We start from the raw sequence: 19,700 nt of genomic DNA on the forward strand, positions 1-19,700 counted from the left end.
ACAGAACATAGTTGCATTGCTTTTCAATGACGACCGATGACTGTTTCATTGATATATGATTTTTTCATAAATATGAATCCTCAGTAGACGTGTTTTTTATCAAAGGCAAGTGTCACTCGAGCCATTCAAAATATTCGTTATTTTATAAATTGCTGTTATGGTTCGAGTGACACTTGCCTTTGATAAAAAACACGTCTACTGAGGATTCATATTTATGAAAAAATCATATATCAATGAAACAGTCATCGGTCGTCATTGAAAAGCAATGCAACTATGTTCTGTCAATCTAATTGACTTTTATTGGTTCTGTTGTCTTGTGAATTTTAGCTAAAACGGCCTCTTTTCTGATTTTTATCTCTCAATCTATGAAATAAACACGAAAACTATGTTGGAATGAAACTTCTAGAACAATATGAGGAACATTATGCCGTACACTACACATTTTTATATCATACGGGTGGAAAATTCGTAGAACAAATACTTTAAAATTCTTCACATTTTAAGATATCTTCGAGCATGAAACTAAGTGAAAATTCAATAAAATCACTTCTAATAGTCAACCTTTGGTCACAAAGTTGATACATGACACATTAAACTTTGCTATGAAAGTTGTTACAGCAGTTTTTGTTATTTCAGTCTTGAGATACAAATATTGTAAGCCGTAAATTACCTTAAAAACATAAAATTAACTTGAAGCACCTCAAAATCATCACCGATTTTGCTGAAAATTTACACAGAAGTACAAATTAACATGACGAACAGTAATCATGGTTGACCCGTTACATTCCGAACATTTCGTTTAAAATGAACAGGTCTATTGTATATCTTATTATATTGTTTTTCCTTTTAATTCTTCTACTATTGTACACACTTAGTTTTTCCTACCGAGCTCGGCTGTGCAAATCTCGGCATTTCATTTGTTTGCTGAGATTCAGTTAAGCATTATCCGAGACTGTTGTTACAAACAACAAATGTTACTTTTGCTGAGATCTCAGTGAAACTTTTTTTGCCGAGATTTGCACAGCCGAGCTCGATAGAAAAAAAACTAAGTGTGTATCACATTCAGTTTCAAAAATTCACTATTCATTTTCTCTTTTCACTATCACTTTTAAAAAACTATACAGTCTAGGACTAGACTTTGAAGGAGTTTGCAAGTAGTAAACGAAATACGTATCTGTTATATTTTTTTTTGTTTTAAGTGGTAGTGAAAGTAAATAGTGAAAACGAATTGTGAATTAGTGAAAATGAAAGTGATACAATAGCTGTAGAATTAAAAGGAAAACCAACGTAACAAAGAACATTATTTTCTCTCTACTTCCCTCTACTTACATATGTTGCTACGCTCTCTTAATTCTAACAAGATTTCAGAACATCTATGAGCTTCTTCAAACATACGAGAGACCCTCAATATTGTGTACGAATATTCTGAACATCTGGGTACGTTCCTGAAATCAAACGGATTTTTTTTCTAAACTTCCAAGAAATTCAGAAAGCTTAAGATTATTCGAAGAGTTCAGAAAGAGTAAGATCTCTGAACAACTAATACGAAGTTTCTGAAGTCCTTAGAAGTTATCTGAACTAATCCAAAAATTTTTGAGCTTATATGAAGTTTAGTGAGATTCTAATCAGTATGACGAACTACTACGAAGTTAGATAAACTTTTACGAAAATCTGCACTTTTTCGATGTTATATGCAGTTTCTGGGATTGCTACTAAGTTCTTTGCCCTAATACAAATTTCACTGTTCTTCTACAATTTGGTTTGATTTTTTTTTTAAGTCCCACTATTTACCTGAAGCAGTACTAATACATTTAAATGTAAGGAATTTAAATGAACTTAAAAGAAGATCTCTGATTTTTTTTAGTTTTCGCGAAATTAAATAATTTTTTCTGATCTTGTATGAAGCTCCCTACACTTGTACAAAGATTCCACTTCTTCGCAGAATAATTTTCTATATTATTTCGAGACTTTCAGCCGCGGGCATTTTTTAAAGTTTTTTGAAGCTCTATGAATTTTCCAGAATATCTACCAAGTGATGCTTCCAGAACTTCTACGATGTTTACGAAATTTCCTGAAATCAAATAAAATATCTGTGATCTTCGACGTTCCTTGATTTTTTTGACGTAGGACTACGTCTTTGATTTCTATATGGGGGTACACTTTGTGAAAACCGAAAATGGAACATGTAACAAATTAAGAAAGATTTTGAACGTTAATAACTCAGCTGCCCCTGGTCCAATTTCAATAATTTTACCATCAATCGATCAGAAATATGGCTACGCATCGATGCAAGAAACTATTGAAAAACTGGTAAATGTCCAGCTTTGTCCAAAAGCGTCGAATTAACTTACAAATCCACCAATTACCTACATGCATATGCTGCTTCCCCAGCACAGTCATCAGAGAGTAGTAGTGGCATGAAACAAGTCGAAGTGGCATTCGCCTCCGATCCTCGGGCGCGTGCGAATAGGGAAGATAGAATTGCGTAATATTTTGCACACTCATCGCCATACTCAGATCCACACGCTCCCAACAACCACACCACTGTGTGATGGTTTTCGGTCGTCGAAATTAGTAGAAGCAGTAGCAGTGCTTTCGGCGTGTGGCGTTGAAAATTGTTCTCCAGTAACAACGAAAGGCTGCCTGCAAGCAGCGAGCTGCAGAGCCCACATAAGCAACCAACAAAGGAGGAAGAAGCTACACCGCTATGCTATGGATCGGAATCAGTAGCTCTTCGCACAGAGAACAGACGTTCAAGTTCGGTCAGAAACTTGTGTAAAATAAGTGGGAACGTCGCCGTTACGTGGTGTTAGCATCTCCTGATTTTCTCTATAAATTTTCCACTTTCGACCAATTTGGCGCTAGTATCGATAAATTTTCTGTTGAAAATTGCCACTTGGCTCTACTAGCACTTAGTGTCTAGTGTAATTTTTGCAACGCCAGCGCTATCATGTTGTCAAAGAGGGTTTTTAAGTGGGAAGTCGCCGTTAGTGGCGCTTAAGTCGAATAGGAATCTTTACACAAGTTTTTAGAGAAATTTTGTTCGAGCCTCCATGTCTGTTCTCTGTGCTCTTCGTGAGTCGCTGCGGGTCGGTCATCTATGCCAAGCGTGTCACCCTCGCTCAAAACGACATACAGCTCGACAGCCTATTCCGTGTTGAACACCCAGCTCAGAATTACTCAACCATCACTACAAAACGGTTCTAAGAGATGAACTAAATAGCCTATGGCTAAAAATCTCTCTAATAAAGAAAAAAAAATACAAAACGGTCCTTTTCAGGGCCACCAAAAATTTGTTAAATAGTATTATTTGGACATTGGTCAAGGTCATCAGTTCCCGCAAGCAGCTAGCTATCAAGGCGCAACCTGTCTATAGAAGGTGTGGAATTGTAGGCCTGAATATATTGGTGCAATTAGTTTTTCCTCGGCTTTCATTCCGCACGATTCGTTTCTTTCGTTTAATGAATCACCCTTGTAGTGACGTCGAAAAGATTCTTTCAATCGACGCTTACATATTAAATTTAATGTGGTTTATAGAATTTTTTGTATGTTACCAAAATTTATGAATGGTTTGCCACTAAATGTTGAGATAATTTATTGATTATTGAATTATCACACTGTATACCATGAAAAACCAGCCTGTTTGTGAGTTTTTGCCTGTTTTCAATTAAGGAGTTATCATAAAAAAAAACAAATCGCAAGCGGGTATTTCCCGGCGACTTTACAAATAAATAAAATCAAACAAAATCATCATGCAGAACTAACTAGAATATTTCACAAAATTGCTTTCGAGTGTTAAGACATCGTCTCCCGCAAAGCTTACATTTTCCCTCTACCAACACATACATCAGGGCTAGATAAATCTCCACAGGATCTATAGAATCCACGCAATTTCAAAAAACCAAAATGCACAGCATTACTAAAAGAGGGCAGGTTTCGACCAATAGCAGAAAGATTTTAATTCTAAACAAGCCAAACGATTGGAAATTTATCTACCAATCTGCTAAAATGAACACTTAGTTAATTTTCAATAGGTCACTATTGAAAAATACCAAATGTCCAACTGTTGCAATGGTGATCAAAATTATCACCGACTGTCTGAAAACAGCGCATTCCCTAACACAGACTTAAAAATCGAACTCGATGCGGTCCCACTGAACGGTGCTCATTCAATCACCGTAAGTGGTGGTGTCCAGTCCAGCAGCAGCAGTAGTAGCAGCAGCAGCAGCAGGAGTGCTTTCAACAACAACAACAACGAAAGGTTGCCTGCAAGAGCTCATATGAGCAACCATAGAGAAGGAGGAAGAAGTCCCACCGCTAGGCTAGGATAGGAATCAGTAGCTCGTCGTGCTCAGCTCAGCATTACTCAACCATCACTACAAAATGGTCCTTTTCACGACCACCATAAATTTGTTAAGAGTATTATTTGAACATTTGTCAAGGTCATCAGTTCCCGCAGGCAGCTCAACCTGGTCTCTATATAAGGTGTGGAATTCAAAAATCCATATAGAATTTGAGAGAAGTGGGAATAATTCGCTTTGGGTGTACATATATTCAGTCCCCAGAAAGCCAACAAAATCAAATTTGTGAGAAAATTAGCTCTCACGAGTTCAATCTCTCGAAGTCCCTCCTTTTTTACATATTCTGCACAAATGATACTTTCCGCCCAGCCCCATTCATATAATTCGGAAGGAAATCCTGTGAGGGGTGAATTGAATACACTTTAATACCAAAATGCACAAAACTTAAAAAATAATAAATAACAAAAAATTCAAAATACACCTTTTAAAGTCGGGTAGATGATTAGAAAATACTCAAGTTGATAGTCCCTTGGATTCTCTTCATCAACTTTCTCTTTGAAATAAATACTACAAATTTGATACGCTTACAAATAAAAAAACGGATAGAGTTAAGATAATTGATGATTGATCAATTAAAAGAACTAAATGTTTACATTTGTTCCGTCCACTAGCGGTCCTACGTCAAGCTTCCGTTCGTGCCCCTAGGCACAGACCCTTCTACTTTTTTTTCAAAATTAACTAAAATCCGCTATTTTACAACAAAGTCTTATGGAGCTTTACAAAGATCCTTTAACTTTTACAAAATTTACAGAACTTTTACAAAATTTACTGAACTTTTACAAAATGCACTGAGCAGTTCTCAGCACTTCTACGCTGAAGTTTTACAAATTCAATTGAAATTTTAATGTTCAATATACTTTTACCACAGACAAACAGACATAACACATTAATATTTCTTACTGTAAAACATCGTTGCTAAAACATTACCGCCATCTGTTGAGTACACTGTGGTGGGCACTACACTGAACAGATGGCGGTAGTGTGTAAACGTCAAACGCAAGGGAATTGACTATGCGCGCCACAGGTGGTGGTACTACTAACTACGATACTTTTAAATTGTCCGTTAAATGATTGTTCGATGAACAACTTGCGAGAGTTATGTCTGTTTGTCTGTGCTTTTACTATGTTTCCAGAACTTCTTCGGAATGTACAGCACTTTAAGAAAGTTTCCTGAACTTTAATGAAATTTACTGAACATCCGAACGAATTTACTTGCAGTTCCGCAATTATCTAAACCATGGTCCACTTAGTAATGGATCAAACTCTTTTACTGATTACAGCGCTTCTAGTGGACGATTTCAGAAGCTTTTGACGTCTATTTGTTGACAACAATAACAATAACAGTGTATTTTCAGTTCATAAAACGCTCTTGTTTTGAAGATAGTCACCATGCAAGAGGAGCGTAGAAAAAAAATCATGCACAGTCATCTGGAAAATCCATCGTGGTCCACGTCCAAGCTGGCTAAAGTGTTGAATTTTCCTGAAACATTGTATAACGCGTGCTCAAAAGGTACAGGGAAACCTTGACGACGACTCGGAAGCTTCAAAGTAAACGCAGGAGTGGAACTGCCAACCGTCAGCTCCATGGAAAGGTCGTGAGGACCATCAGAAGGAACCCAGGTATTTCCGATCGTGATTTGAGTAAAAAGTATGATGACACACGTAGGCTAGAACCCGTGCTCGAAATGCTGTATGGCAACTTGCTGACCAAGTCCTACTTATGGATGACCTATGTAAAGGCCGACTTCGGACCAAAATTTTACAAGACGAAGGCTCGAGGAGTTTTCCCTGGCAGATTTAAATTAGTTTTGTGGATAAATTCACGCAAATATATGATTTGGCAGTGAATTTACAGCTGCGGCCAGAAGACTAAACCGAATGTCTCCTGAAATTTTGGCCGGATCTTGTGAGTTGTCACTACAGCCGGGAAATACAACAATGGTACAATGGCAACGCGGAGTCAATTTGTTCCAAAATCCTCAATCCGCCCAACTGTCCCCAGCTCAGGCCCATTGTAAACTACTGGGCAATTTTGAAGAGGAAATCGAAGGTAAAAGGTACAGTCATCAAAACGGCAGCTCATATAAAAATGGGCGGGATAAAACTGTGGAGGAGACCGTTGTGCACCGCTTGATGAGTCGTATTAAGGGAAAAGTTCGAGAATTTCTTCGAAACCGCGACGAATAGTTCGTTTCGTATTTTGTTCTTAAAATATAAGGAATAGTATGCAGTTGAGTGAAAATCGTTTTGAAATCCGTTAATTCAAATCCAAAATAGACCCAAACGATGTTGTTCCATTACTAAGTGGGCTATGCTTTATAAAATTTCATTATTCTGTAATAATTATGATCGAAAATAAAACAACGGGAATTTTATTCCCCGATTTTGTCAGTTTCAGCCTAAAATTTATGAAGGGGCTATCATAATTGGGGAATCATTGTAACAGTTTGAAAAAGGGCAGTTAAATAAGAAGCATTTTACTAGACTTGCTCAAACTTTTTGTAGACACATCCAATCAAGCCCAAGCTATACCAAAATCAAATAAACCATGAATAGTTGTTCAACTAGCAGCCAAACTTTGAGAAATCGCACATCCTGAAACTTTTTCAGAGAGTTGCAAAAATTACGATACTATATAATTTTGTCCCGTACTGTATATATCTTTAAATTATCGATCGGTGATCAGCATCCAATGAGTGGATGGAAAACTCGGCTAACTACCATAGCCATTTACCAGTTCAATGTCAATGTTGAACACGCAATCCACGATTTCCTTTGACCTAGTAGGTAGTGGCGGGCGCCGAACTGAGCATTGGCTCACATTTCCGGCTTAATTTCATCGCGTCACAATTCGACATAATCGCTTGCTTATTGAATAATTACATTGTGTCAGCGAACAGTGCCATAATAATTCAACATTTGTCGGAAGATGATACTTCTCACCCACAGAAGCCGCTCATCAATCCGTGCAATGAGCGTAAAAATGCTACCCAGTTTAGCACAGCGAAGACAAAAGATAGGCCTTCATACACACCTACCGCCTTCGTGGTAGCTATAGCAAGACTAATTGTTATACTATCTCATCATCTTATGTTTTCCCTCCCGTGTTTCTTTTTCTGCTGCAGTCTGGCCGTTCTTCCTCCTTTCGATTTCATTCGCATTACCCACTGACACTTTTCCCTTCGACGCCTTTTGCAGTGCTTTCTCGTTGCTACTGCTATTACTGCATACCATCATAGCAACCCGATCCACGTGCACGCGACAAACTTTTCCCACGCCAAAGAAGTTACAACATTATTATGAAGATCACAGGCACAGTCGGTAACTCAGTAAGCTGCGCCTGGCGACGACGCTACGGACGGCAGTAGGCTATGTAGGCAGTCATCTATCGTCTCTTTGTTTCAACACACCCATTCAATAGATAACAAATGAGATTCGAGAGGGGAACGGGGGTTCTCTTTGTAGGTTATTAGGTGCCTTTGGGGTGGAGTGGACGTTCCTCGGGGTTGGTTTGCTTCATTGGAGGTTCGAAATTATTATCAAAAGGCAGGTACCATTGAATGGATGATTGCATTCACTTTCAATGCTGGAAATAATATTGAATGGATGATGATAGGGTCTCTGTAGGGTGAGGAGGTTACTTAAGCTATTGTAGCCGCAAATTATTGGATAACTTGCATGGATGGGATGATTTGTTTCGTGGTATGGCTTATGATTAGCTGTATTACTAATAAATCACTATCCTTAGATTAGTAGTTTGCAAAGCTTTAAGAGTAGCGTACTATAAAATTCAATCAATGTGAACTTAGATAAAACCTTTTGTAGCGTTTTATCGGGGAGAGTATGGACTTTGCAGAACCACATCAGACATATATTACACACTTTGAAGTAAATAATTAGGTACGTGTCTGAATCCATCTTCGACACAAAATTAAGTGCAACAATTATTCAAACTAAGACTGAATTAAAATCGTTGAAAGAACACTTGTTAAGCTTCAAATTGATTGCTGGGTAATAAGTTGATTCGTGAAACATTCAAAGGTAATATAAAATGTAAAATATCTGCATAAGACTTGGGGATCATTGGGTCTGTTGTGCAAGTTTTAAGGCATTTTAATAGAATGTTTAAGCACCGATATAGGTGGTTAGGTCCATACACATTTATAAGCCGTTATTCAATATTATAAGTCAAGTCCACGGCATTCATATGAAATGTATTTTGCACGGTAATTTTCGACTATTTCTCGGCACTTCTCGATTTTGGTATGTCATGCCATCCTGCAGTGTTAATCAAACTGGGAGTATTGCCTTGTTTAGACTGCAAAGCTAATAATTATCGACAAGAAAAATGTCATCAAGATAGCTATATAACATGTAACAGTTTTTGGTGATGAACTAACCCAGAAGTGGCTAAATATCATCCTAATAAAAAAAAATATGTTACAGTTAACTCTCCCTAACTTGATAGTCAACTCTCCACAACTCGATGTCCACTAGCTCGATATCGAGTTATAGAACCATAGCAAAAAATATTTTCATGGCTACTGTGATAACGATTTCTTATGGGATTGATGTTCTATAACTCGATGGTCCCTTCAATATCGAGTTGTAGAGAGTTCACTGTATTGAAGGGACCATCCAGATAGGGAGGATATTAAGTTAGGGAGATATTTAGGAAATTTGTATGGAAAAAGTGGTGGGAAAATTCCTGGATTTGCATCAAGTTAGGGAGAGATCGAGTAAGGCAGAATTCGCAACACAATAGTTGGGTAAAGAAGAATTGCATTATAACACACCATCGACTGGAAATGCTCTCGCAACGTGGGGCTTTAGGTAGTGATGAAAAGTCGCTAGAACTATTCCACAGCCGCAGTCAGTTTATGAGCAAAAGAGGGACGCACATTTTTTGCCTGTAGACTTGGATACATACTTCAAGTCTCCGCGTACATCGTACGGGTTAGGCAAAAGATGTGCGTCTATCTTTAAAAACTGTCGCATTAATGGCCCTTCGCTCATTTTCAACTTCTATTCAATTTTCATGCTGCCGTACTCTAACGGAACTATCCACCTACTCTCTTCTAAAAAGATCATTCTCTAGCTAATAAATTATCACACTAAAGCTTCATGTTAGCATTTCCAACCAACTCAGAATTCGGCATCGTTAAGCACAAATTTAAAATTTATATATTTAATGCGTCATAGTTTTCAAAGAAGACTGTTAGCACCCTCAGCGACGAACTCGCCTTCTTATAATCAAGAAATTAATCAACCTTTGCCACTTACCACGCGCAACAGTCCGCAAAGTAGTGAAGTGTGAAAACAACACCCTACAGACGTAATGAAAGATTTTCCGTTTTCTGCTATAACCACATTTTCTTGCTTGTTTTCGCACCTACATATATCATTTGTGATGACTTTTGCGCCTCCTTTGATACAGCCATCGCTCGCCTACTACCTACTGCTGTTGTGGATATGTCGGCGTGCTGGATGGCGTTGTGATGCCATTCCGACAGATACCAATGCGCAATCCGAGAAAGAGAAAGAGCACCAGCGATATTATTGCGCGATAACGAACGAAGGGAATTATGATCTTTTGCCCGGCATCAAAAGCAGAATCAAACAATTAAATTTGTAACGGTGATCACGTAATTAATTGTAATTTCCATTCTTTCTCACTTTCAATTTCAGAAATTGAAGAAACAACGCACATATCACACGGCTGATTAGATGAGAAAACAAACCGCCTAGCGCCGACTGACTGGATGACTGCGATGCAACACGATTAGGTCATATCATTAGCGCCGTCGCTGCGTGGTCGTCGTGAGTTGAACTGAAGAAGCGATCAAAATGAGCAGTGCTCCATGAGATTGCGCATGAATTCTGACAAGCAAAGCCGCGGCCCTCTTGGATTGCATTGGAGCTGCGATTAATTTTAGCAATATTTTAGGATTTAAGTTTTAGTCACTTGACGTACTGGCAGCAAGGATATACTTACAAAAATAGCAAAATGGGACTGATAGGTAGGCGGAGATCGTCGTTCCTGAAGATTATCGCTCTGTTGGCGGTAGTTTGGTTCATGGTAGTGTTCGTGCTGTACACCGATGATGGCAGCGGAGGAAGCAGTAGTAGAGTGGGTGGCCCCAGTGCAGGAGGAGGAGCTGGAGAGAGTGCGTTTGAAGTGCCAAGGAGGTTGCCCCTGCAGGGCATCAGGGATAGATTTAGTCAGTTTATCATCAATGCCCGGGAAGACGCTAACAAGGACGATTTAGTTCAAGATGGAGAAGGTTTAGGCGGTGTTGTAGACTATGTAGACAACAATATTGATCGGGGAGTGGATGTCGCGTACAAGACGATGGAAACGAAAAAGAAGATTCCTCCCAAGAGTAGAAAACGTAACGAAAATGCCCAGGAATTTGAAGGTGTAATAGCCCCACCGCACGAGGATAGTCCCGATTCACCGGGTGCCATGGGAAAACCTGTTGTTTTGCCGAAGGATATGTCACCGGAGATGAAGAAAACCGTCGATGACGGTTGGGCCAAGAATGCGTTCAATCAGTATGCGGCTGATTTGATCTCGATTCGACGAAGTCTTCCGGATCCACGTGATGCCTGGTGCAAGGAACCGGGACGGTACATGACGGATCTGCCGGCCACGTCGGTAATCATTTGCTTCCACAACGAGGCCTGGTCGGTGCTGTTGCGAACAGTTCACTCAGTGCTCGATCGCTCGCCGGAACATTTGGTGAAGGACGTGATTCTGGTGGATGACTTTTCCGATATGCGTAAGTTCGTTAGCGTAATCGCTGGACAGGAAAGGTTGTAATCAATTTTCGTAACTTCAGCACACACACAAAAACAACTGGAAGACTACTTCGAGGCGTACCCGAAGGTGAAGATCATCAGGGCACCAAAGCGAGAGGGATTGATTCGTGCACGGTTGCTAGGTGCTCGCTACGCAACGGCTCCTGTGCTGACCTACTTGGATTCACACTGCGAGTGCACGACTGGTAAGATTTTGGAAGAGCAATTATTTCTTGTGATTTGGTGGTCAATCGTATTCTTCGTACATTTTTAGGTTGGTTGGAACCGCTGTTGGATCGAATCGCAAGGAATTCTACGACCGTCGTTTGCCCCGTCATCGACGTGATCGACGACAACACGATGGAGTACCATTACCGGGACTCGGGCGGTGTCAACGTAGGTGGCTTCGATTGGAATCTTCAGTTCAACTGGCATGCCGTGCCCGAGCGGGAAAAGAAACGGCACAAGGTGCATAGTAGAAAACAGGTTTTTGCCGTATGGAATTCTTTACAAATTTTAATATATTTGCAGAGCACTGCTGAACCCGTGTGGTCCCCAACGATGGCGGGAGGTCTATTTTCGATTGACAAAGAGTTCTTCGAACGGCTCGGAACGTACGACTCTGGGTTTGACATTTGGGGTGGAGAAAATTTGGAGCTTTCCTTCAAATCGTGGATGTGCGGAGGTACGCTGGAAATCGTACCGTGCTCCCACGTGGGTCATATATTCCGAAAACGTTCGCCTTATAAGGTGAGGATGTCACAGGTTTTTTCTGAAGCATTCAGTATTTGGATATATGAGTAAAATTTCAGTGGCGAACGGGAGTCAATGTGATCAAACGGAACTCGGTACGGTTAGCGGAAGTGTGGTTGGATGAGTATGCCAAGTACTACTACCAGCGGATTGGCAACGACAAGGGAGACTACGGAGACGTGTCCGAAAGGAAGCAACTTCGAGAGAACCTGGGCTGCAAATCCTTCCGATGGTATCTGGATAACATCTTCCCGGAACTGTTCATTCCTGGCGAGGCGGTTGCTTCTGGAGAGGTAAATTATTGCTTAAAATTTATCGTTTATACATTTTCTTTACATTTTGAAACAACTTGAAACTAATGCTACAATCAAGGTAAGAAACATGGGATACGGAAATCGTACGTGTTTGGATGCTCCTGGAGGCAAGAAGAATCTACGCAAACCAGTGGGACTCTATCCTTGCCATAATCAAGGCGGAAATCAAGTAAATAAAATTAGCGTTTCTTCCCTAGCGCTTAAGCGAGAACAATCGCAGGAGTCTGTTAGCTGTCATCACCGCCGCCGTCGCCGTGCCTACTGGAGGCCTTTTGTTTTGAATTTCAATTCGGCAAAGCCTACTCTGTCTGGAACAGCGAAAAGTACTTACTTCTTTCTCTTTCTTCTTCACGCTTCTTTTCTCTTCTCATTTTCCTTGCTGGGGAAAATCTCATCCAGGTAGCGAATCCGTGGTCAGGTTTGTGTATTGATTCGGCCGCAAAGCCCGAGGACATGCATACTCCGCTTGGCGTTTGGCCTTGCCATCAGGCAGGCGGCAATCAGGTATTTAGTCTCTTATCAGTACCCCGTTGGGACGACTTTAGCGACATTTACAAAGGTGACCGGGCGCTTTGGGTTGTGTTTTCCGTTTAAGGTGACGTGGGAGTTTGGATCGGAGGAAATCCCTTTAGAAGATTGTTTTGATTTTGCCAACTCACAGGATAGATACGCTTCATTACAATCGGCCAAACGCTACAGTAAGACATTGAATCGTTCACTCTAACAAACTAACAGATGTTTGATAAACTGCAAACACATGCAGCCATGCGCTTAATTCAACGTATCCGTAGGAAATTGAGCTTTTATGATTCTTATATAAAACTAAAACTTGCCCGTACCGTCAGTAGGAACTTTCTCAATTATATATAAATTTTTTTATTTCATAAGTAAACCCAATTAAGTCGGATGCAATTAATGAGAACTTCAGGGATGCTTCGTGAACTTCAAGAAAGAGACTAGAGACTTTCAGGGCAGTCCCATTAACTTCAAAAAAATTGTTGAAACTTTGAAGAAGTGCTGATAATTTTAATGACGGTTTATAAACAAACTGCGAGAACATAAGGGAAGTTCCGAAAAATTCTAAAATATTTTGGAAACTTCAGGGAGCTTAAAGAACTTTAGGGTGGATCCATTTGCTTCGGAAAAACTATCGTTTGCGTGCTCATAACTCAAGTGTTCTAGATGCACTTTCACAGCTATTAATTAAGAGCTTTCGATGTCTGTACCACTTTTGCATTAGTATAATTATGTTTCAAGTAAAGTCATACTCTATGCCCAGGAAAATCGAGATATTTCCCAATCTGAAAAAATCCTAGACTGGATCGGGAATCGAACCCAGCCACCTCCAGCATGGTCTTGCTTTGTAGCTGCGCCTTGACCGACTGAGCAAAGGCAGACCAAAAAAAAACTGCAGAAACTTTTGAGAAGTTCTGAGGGCTTTTGAAATATCCAGAGAACTTCAGGGAAGTCAAGAGAACTCCACAGATGTAGAGTGAACTTAAAGGAAATCATGGATTCCAAACACCTTAGAGAAGCTAGGTCTATAGATTTTTAGGAAACTACAAAGATCTTATGGGTAGTTCCAATAACTTCAGGGAACTTCCGAGAACTGTAGGAAGGTCCAGACTTTCGCGGAAATTTTAAGCATAAGTTCCATGAACTTCAAGAATATGTGTAGAGCTCTAAAAAAGTTCCGTGATTTTCAAAATAGTACAGACATTTCCAGAGAACTTAGGAAACGTTCATTGATAATTTGTGAACTTCAAAAAGCCCAGAGATCATTAGGAAAGTTTAAAGAATTTTTAGGACAGTTCCATTTATTTTAGAGCAGTGCCAAGAAGTTCAGGGGAATTCAAAGTATTTTAGAGATGCTCGCAGAGAGATCATTATGTTAGCAGTTAAGTGCAGAACTTCAAAGAATTTCCGGGATGCTCAGGGAATTTATAAAGTTCGATAGTTTCATTATTTTTTTTTGGAAAGATACATGAACATCAAGAAATTGAGTTTACATATTTGATAAAATTGAGAGTTCAATAGCTGGACAGCTGGTTTTCCTATTGACACACTCCTTGCACAATGGTCCCAAAGTCGTTTTTAAGATCACAAAAATATTTGCGTCCAAACCACCACTTTTAGGTTTTTAGTGTCTTGGGGAAAGTTTCTTCATATTTTTTGGTCAATATTTTTATGTTAGTGAAATTAGGGTGGTCCATAGAATTGGTGAATTGAAAATACAAACCTTTTTATTATTTGAGATAGCCCAATGCAATGTTTTAAAAAGTTTTAGAACAATCAATTCGAAGCAACTTTGCTTAAGACACCAAATTTTTATTTCTTATGGTTCATGAGTTCATGAATATCTTTTCAAACGTTAATTTCTCACAAAAACGTTGTTGTAGAGAGTTTTAGAACTTTTGATCCCGCATATTTTTGCTGCAACAACCAGATTGCTTTCTTTTTTATTAGAAAGTTAAGGGCGATTTTCTTCGAAAAAATAGCTCTTTTCAATTATCCATATTTTTAAATAGAGTAAACCGATTTTATAACTTTTAGTTTCATTTGAAAGATGGTTTTTTCTTTATTTTTGGCATATAATATTATTTAAAAAAGTAATAATTATCAGCAAAAACTAGCCGTAACTTTTTAAATAAAAAATATAACAACTTAGTTGCTGCAGCAAAAATATGCGTCATAAAAAGTTCTAAAAGTGCCTAGAACAAAGTTTTTACGAGAAATGAACATATCTAGATAGAGCTGGAATTAGAGCGTAACAGCTTTTGTAAACAATGACTTCTATCAATGATTTCTAGGAATTCAAGGCACGTTCACGCAAACCAACCTAACAATCGGATAGGAGAAGTATTTCCCTACCCGATGAGGATGTTGGTTTGCGTGGGCGAGCCTTAAATTTCTAGAAATCATCAAGAGAAGTCATTGTTTACAAAAGCTGTTAGGCTCTAATTCCAGCTCTATCTAGATATAAAAAAGATATTAAAAGAAAGCTGATTTGCAAGGGGCCCCCCTAACCAGCTAGTTTAAAACAATCATAACTCATGAACCATAAGTGATAGAAATGGTACTACCAACAATCAATACGAAACTAACGATTTTAAATTGGTTCACTACTTGACTAGCCCAAGCAAATCGATTAACGTACCCCATTCTAGTCAAAATTCTAGTACTACACTATGTTTGTTTTGATTCGCTATGAAAGTTTGACAGATAAAATGAAGGGTTAGTGGATTTTCCTATGTTTCGAGGGGTGAATCGATTAGCTTGGGACCGAAGATAGTACCAGAGCTGAGCCAAAAAGTTGAGCACGTTTCTTCAGGGCCTACTAGTCTTAGAATTACCTCTATGGTACCCTTGATGTCAAATATCCCTCAAGCAAAGTTCCCTCAAATTGATTGTTCTACAACTTTTTAGAACAGGTTTATTTTCAATACATCAATTTTAAGAAAAACCCTAATTTCACTAAGATAAAAAGATCGGCCAAAAAATATGAATAAACTTTTCCGAAGACACTATATAATTAAAACAGACGGTAAATATACGGCTAAATACGGCTTTGGGACCATTGCGCCTTGGTTAAAAAAAATGAAAAGTTATAGCGAATTTGTTTATTATTCAGTTCCAACCTGGATCGGCTCTGCTTGTTTTCTGGCAAACGTCAGTTTGATCGTTTGTTTTTAAAATCTATCGCAGGTTGAAGTTCGCACTGACAAAAAGTTCGGTCTCACACTGATAAACAAACAAATTCGCTATTAGTATCACTTAACGAAAACACCCGCAATACTTCGACAGATTATTGTATTGCTCGGGCCCTTTAACAATATGCTGTCGAATTTCGGATGATTTCCTTATGGTTGAATTCTTTATCAACTGATGAGCATCCATATGACTGTCCTCCAAATAAAGGATGATGTTTATTTGAAAATTGGCTATAAAATATACTGGGCTTTGAGGACAACAATTTAAGGATAGGATGACTTGCAAATGCTATAGATTAGATTATTTATTTGATTGTATAGATTTCCATATTGAATAGCCATGAACAGCCATTCATCATGGATACAAAAATGTAGTGTTGGAAGAGGAAACTTCCTCCACCACGAAATAGACAATTAGTTAGTTAGTTTAAATGATCTTTATTTTAGTTTAACTTGGACGATTACCATATAAATTTTTACTAAGTGATTTAATTGCTTTCTTCATCTTTAGGTATGGGCAAAATTTAAAATTTGTTTTACAGAATTAGTCCTAGACTTAGTACACGGTCGACCACCTTGGTGGGATTGGTTTGTTTTGTTTTTAGAATTTGAAGAGAAACTACTTAATACTACTATTTACAGCTTAAAACTAACCTACTCTACTATATACACTTAACCTACTATGTACAAATTGCTTATTAAAGCATGTTCAGAAAGATTGCATTTTTGAATAAATTTAGTTGTCATATCATCAATTTTGGAATCTACTTTGGGAATTTCTGCCTCTTGATGGAGGTCTGCTATCCTTATGTCGAATGGATCTAGGATCATCCTCAACACTCTATTCTGTGCAACCTGGATTTTGTTCCTGTGGGTCTGAGCGCACGATTCCCACACCGGGGCGGCATAGAAGATCGCGGGGGCTATGATCTGTTTGTAGACAGCCAGTTTGTTTTGCCTTGAGAGGCGGGATCTGCGGCAAATGAGCGGATACAAACACCTAACCAAGGCGGAGCACTTAACTAGGGTTTTCTCTATGTGCGAGCGGAACAGGAGCTTCTCATCGAACAACATCCCGAGATAAGTAACATCAGTGGACCACTCGACCCTTGTACCATCCATTATTACGGTACAGGAGGGAGACGGTTTAAGTTTTAATGATTGTCTGTGAAGGAACATGATCGCTTGGGTTTTCGAGGCGTTGATTTTGATTTTCCACGTGGTGGCATAATCAGTAAAGGTGTCAAGGCATCGTTGGAGCTTGTTCGTAATTTCACGAGGCATCCTACCCTTGACGGCTATCGCGGTGTCATCTGCAAACAGAAAGAACACGCAACCGTCTCCTAGAGGAGGGATGTCCGACGTGTAGATGCTGTAAAGCAGTGGTCCCAGCAGACTCCCTTGCGGAACACCTGCTGGGATCGGAAATTGTCCCGAAAGGGAACTATTCAACGACACCCTGAACGACCTTTGCTGGAGATAGTTACGGGTGATTTTCACAAGGTATGGTGGAAAGTTGGAGTTACAAAGCTTGTATATAAGTCCGTCGTGCCAGACATTGTCAAACGCCTTTTCGACGTCTAACAAGGCCATGGCTGTGGACTTGGATACAGCTTTGTTACTCCGGATGTTATTCATCACCCGCACTAGCTGATGATTGGTGGAATGCCCCTTACGGAACCCGAACTGTTCCGGAAGAAGAATGTCATGTTCCTCCACAAACTTGTTTAGTCGGCTGAGGATCAATTTTTCGAACAGCTTGCTCAGCGCTGAGAGCAGGCTAATCGGTCTGTAGCTTGACGGTAGTGAAGGGTCTTTCCCAGGTTTGCGGATCGGGATGATTTTTGCCACCTTCCAGATGCTTGGAAAGTAGTGCAGCTCCAAGCATCTGTTGAGGATGGCAGCCAGCAGCGAGTGCACCCTCGCGCTGAGATTTTTCAACTCTAGGTTGAATATTCCGTCAAACCCGGGAGCCTTCATGTTCTTATTGTATTTCAGCGCTGAGCAAATTTGTTCCTCTGTAATCCGTTCTTCTGGAGGGACGGCACAAGGGGAGGCATCTAACGTCTGGACGCACTGCACAACCTGGTTCTCGAGTGGACTTGGGATTGTAGAGCCAAGCAAATGCGACTGGGCAATGTGCTCCCCAATTGCATTGGCCTTCTCTTCGTTGGTGATAAGCCGTTCGTCATTGACTCTAAGTGGTGGAATGGGCTTGGGGTGAGACTTCAGCACCTTGGCAACCTTCCAGAATGGTCTGGAACGGTCGTCCAGGTTCTGAACGAGCCGCCCGAAACTCTCGTTCCGGATTGAGACCATTCTGGAAGCGATCTGCCGATTCAGATCGACCATTTCGTATTTACGCTGCAGATCCCCAGTCCGCTGAAACTGGCGTCTACGAACATTTCTGAGCCGAATCAAGAGTTTGGTGTGGGAATCAATTGCTTGAAACTTACCCCTCACAGGAACTCGTCGAACGCACTCTTCGTCAGCCACGGATATGGCTTGATGGAGACCCTCCAGGGCCCGGTCGATGTCATCCACTGTGTCGAGCGGTGGGTTGTCGTCGATGTGGCGGTCGACCACGCGTCGAAACTGGACCCAGTTGACTCGATGGTAGTCCTTCCGCTGGCACGGTGCAGGGGCCACGTTGTAGCCCAGCTCGGTCAGCACCGGTTGGTGGTCCGAACTCAGGTCGTTGACGGCAACCGGCTTGGCTAATCTGGTGTTTGCCAAGAACAGGTCCAGCGTCGATGGGTTGCCCGTCGGTGATGTGAAGGTTGGTTCGTCCGGAAACCAGACGGAATAGAGACCATGCTGGGAATGGTCGAATAGCAGGCGGCCGTTCTGGTTCTGCTGGTAGTTCCGCCAGGCCTCGTGCCGGGCGTTCAGGTCCCCTCCGATTACAAAGCGGGCATTGGTGTGGGTTATGATGGCAAGGTCGTTCTTGAACTGCTGTGCTGTACCATTGCTAACGGTACATTGCCGGGGGCAGTAGGCGGCGATGAACCGGACGTTTCCGGTCGATGTTTCCACCTCTACGCCGACGGCCTCGATGATGGAAGTGCGGTAGTGGGGTAGGGTGCAGTACTTGATGCCTTTCTTGATGATGACCGCGACACCGCCCCCCCTGGAGCTGGTGCGATCAAGCCGGACAATGCTGTGGTCGGGTAGCCAGAAGCTGTCACCGGTCTTGAGGTGGGTCTCGGTGAGAAGGCCCACGTCGATGTCGTGCTTGCGGAGGAAGTCTGCAAGCTCAATGTTTTTCGCCCCTACGGAGCGAGCGTTCCAGTTGGCGATCTTTATGGGTTCACGGTCCATAATTAGCGACGAAGGAGATGATAGCTTGGAGCTGTTGTGTTCTTGTTGCGCAGGTGCGCTTGATGATGATGGCCTGGGCCAACAGTGTGACGATCTCATCCGTTGACAGCGGAGAATCGTCTGTAGCTTCACCGGTTGTACCGGCCAATCCCGGAGCAGGGGGATCCGTCGATGGCCCGGAGGCTTGACCGGGTACTGCAGCGGCAGCCAACTGTTGGTTGAGCGGGAGCGGCGGCAACACTGGAATTGGCCGTGATTGGACCGGTGATAACGGAGGAAAGTTCTGCGCGTTGTTTTCTGGAACCTTCTTGCGACCGGGCTGGCTGTTGGACGAGGCCTTCTTCCGGATCTCGGCGTATTCGGCCCGCTTCGGACAGGCCTTACTCGTGGCCTTGTGGGCGGCACCGCAGTTGGCGCATGTGGGAGTGGTTTCCTCGATG

The 19,700-nt window shown here is 41.0% G+C and overlaps 1 protein-coding gene across 3 annotated transcripts in view; it reads left to right on the top strand.

Annotated features, from left to right (window-relative positions):
• Pgant9 (polypeptide N-acetylgalactosaminyltransferase 9) overlaps positions 1-19,700 on the top strand; it is a 140,740-nt gene that overhangs the window by 112,435 nt on the left and 8,605 nt on the right. For 2 of the 3 annotated variants that reach the window (XM_065226956.1, XM_065226958.1), the window contains exons 3-8: positions 10,050-11,143; positions 11,204-11,368; positions 11,437-11,630; positions 11,694-11,912; positions 11,975-12,208; positions 12,288-12,398. In XM_065226956.1, the coding sequence (XP_065083028.1) occupies positions 10,369-11,143; positions 11,204-11,368; positions 11,437-11,630; positions 11,694-11,912; positions 11,975-12,208; positions 12,288-12,398 (1,698 nt within the window). In that variant the 5' untranslated portion in view covers positions 10,050-10,368. Of the gene's footprint in view, positions 1-10,049; positions 11,144-11,203; positions 11,369-11,436; positions 11,631-11,693; positions 11,913-11,974; positions 12,209-12,287; positions 12,399-12,628; positions 12,734-19,700 lie in introns of all 3 variants that reach the window. The other variant, XM_065226959.1, reaches the window with a different exon arrangement.

The sequence above is a fragment of the Ochlerotatus camptorhynchus genome, unplaced genomic scaffold (assembly GCF_037179485.1).
Source record: "Ochlerotatus camptorhynchus isolate MF236.1 unplaced genomic scaffold, CSIRO-AGI_Acam_v1.1 ptg000265l, whole genome shotgun sequence".
NCBI lineage: Eukaryota > Metazoa > Arthropoda > Insecta > Diptera > Culicidae > Ochlerotatus > Ochlerotatus camptorhynchus.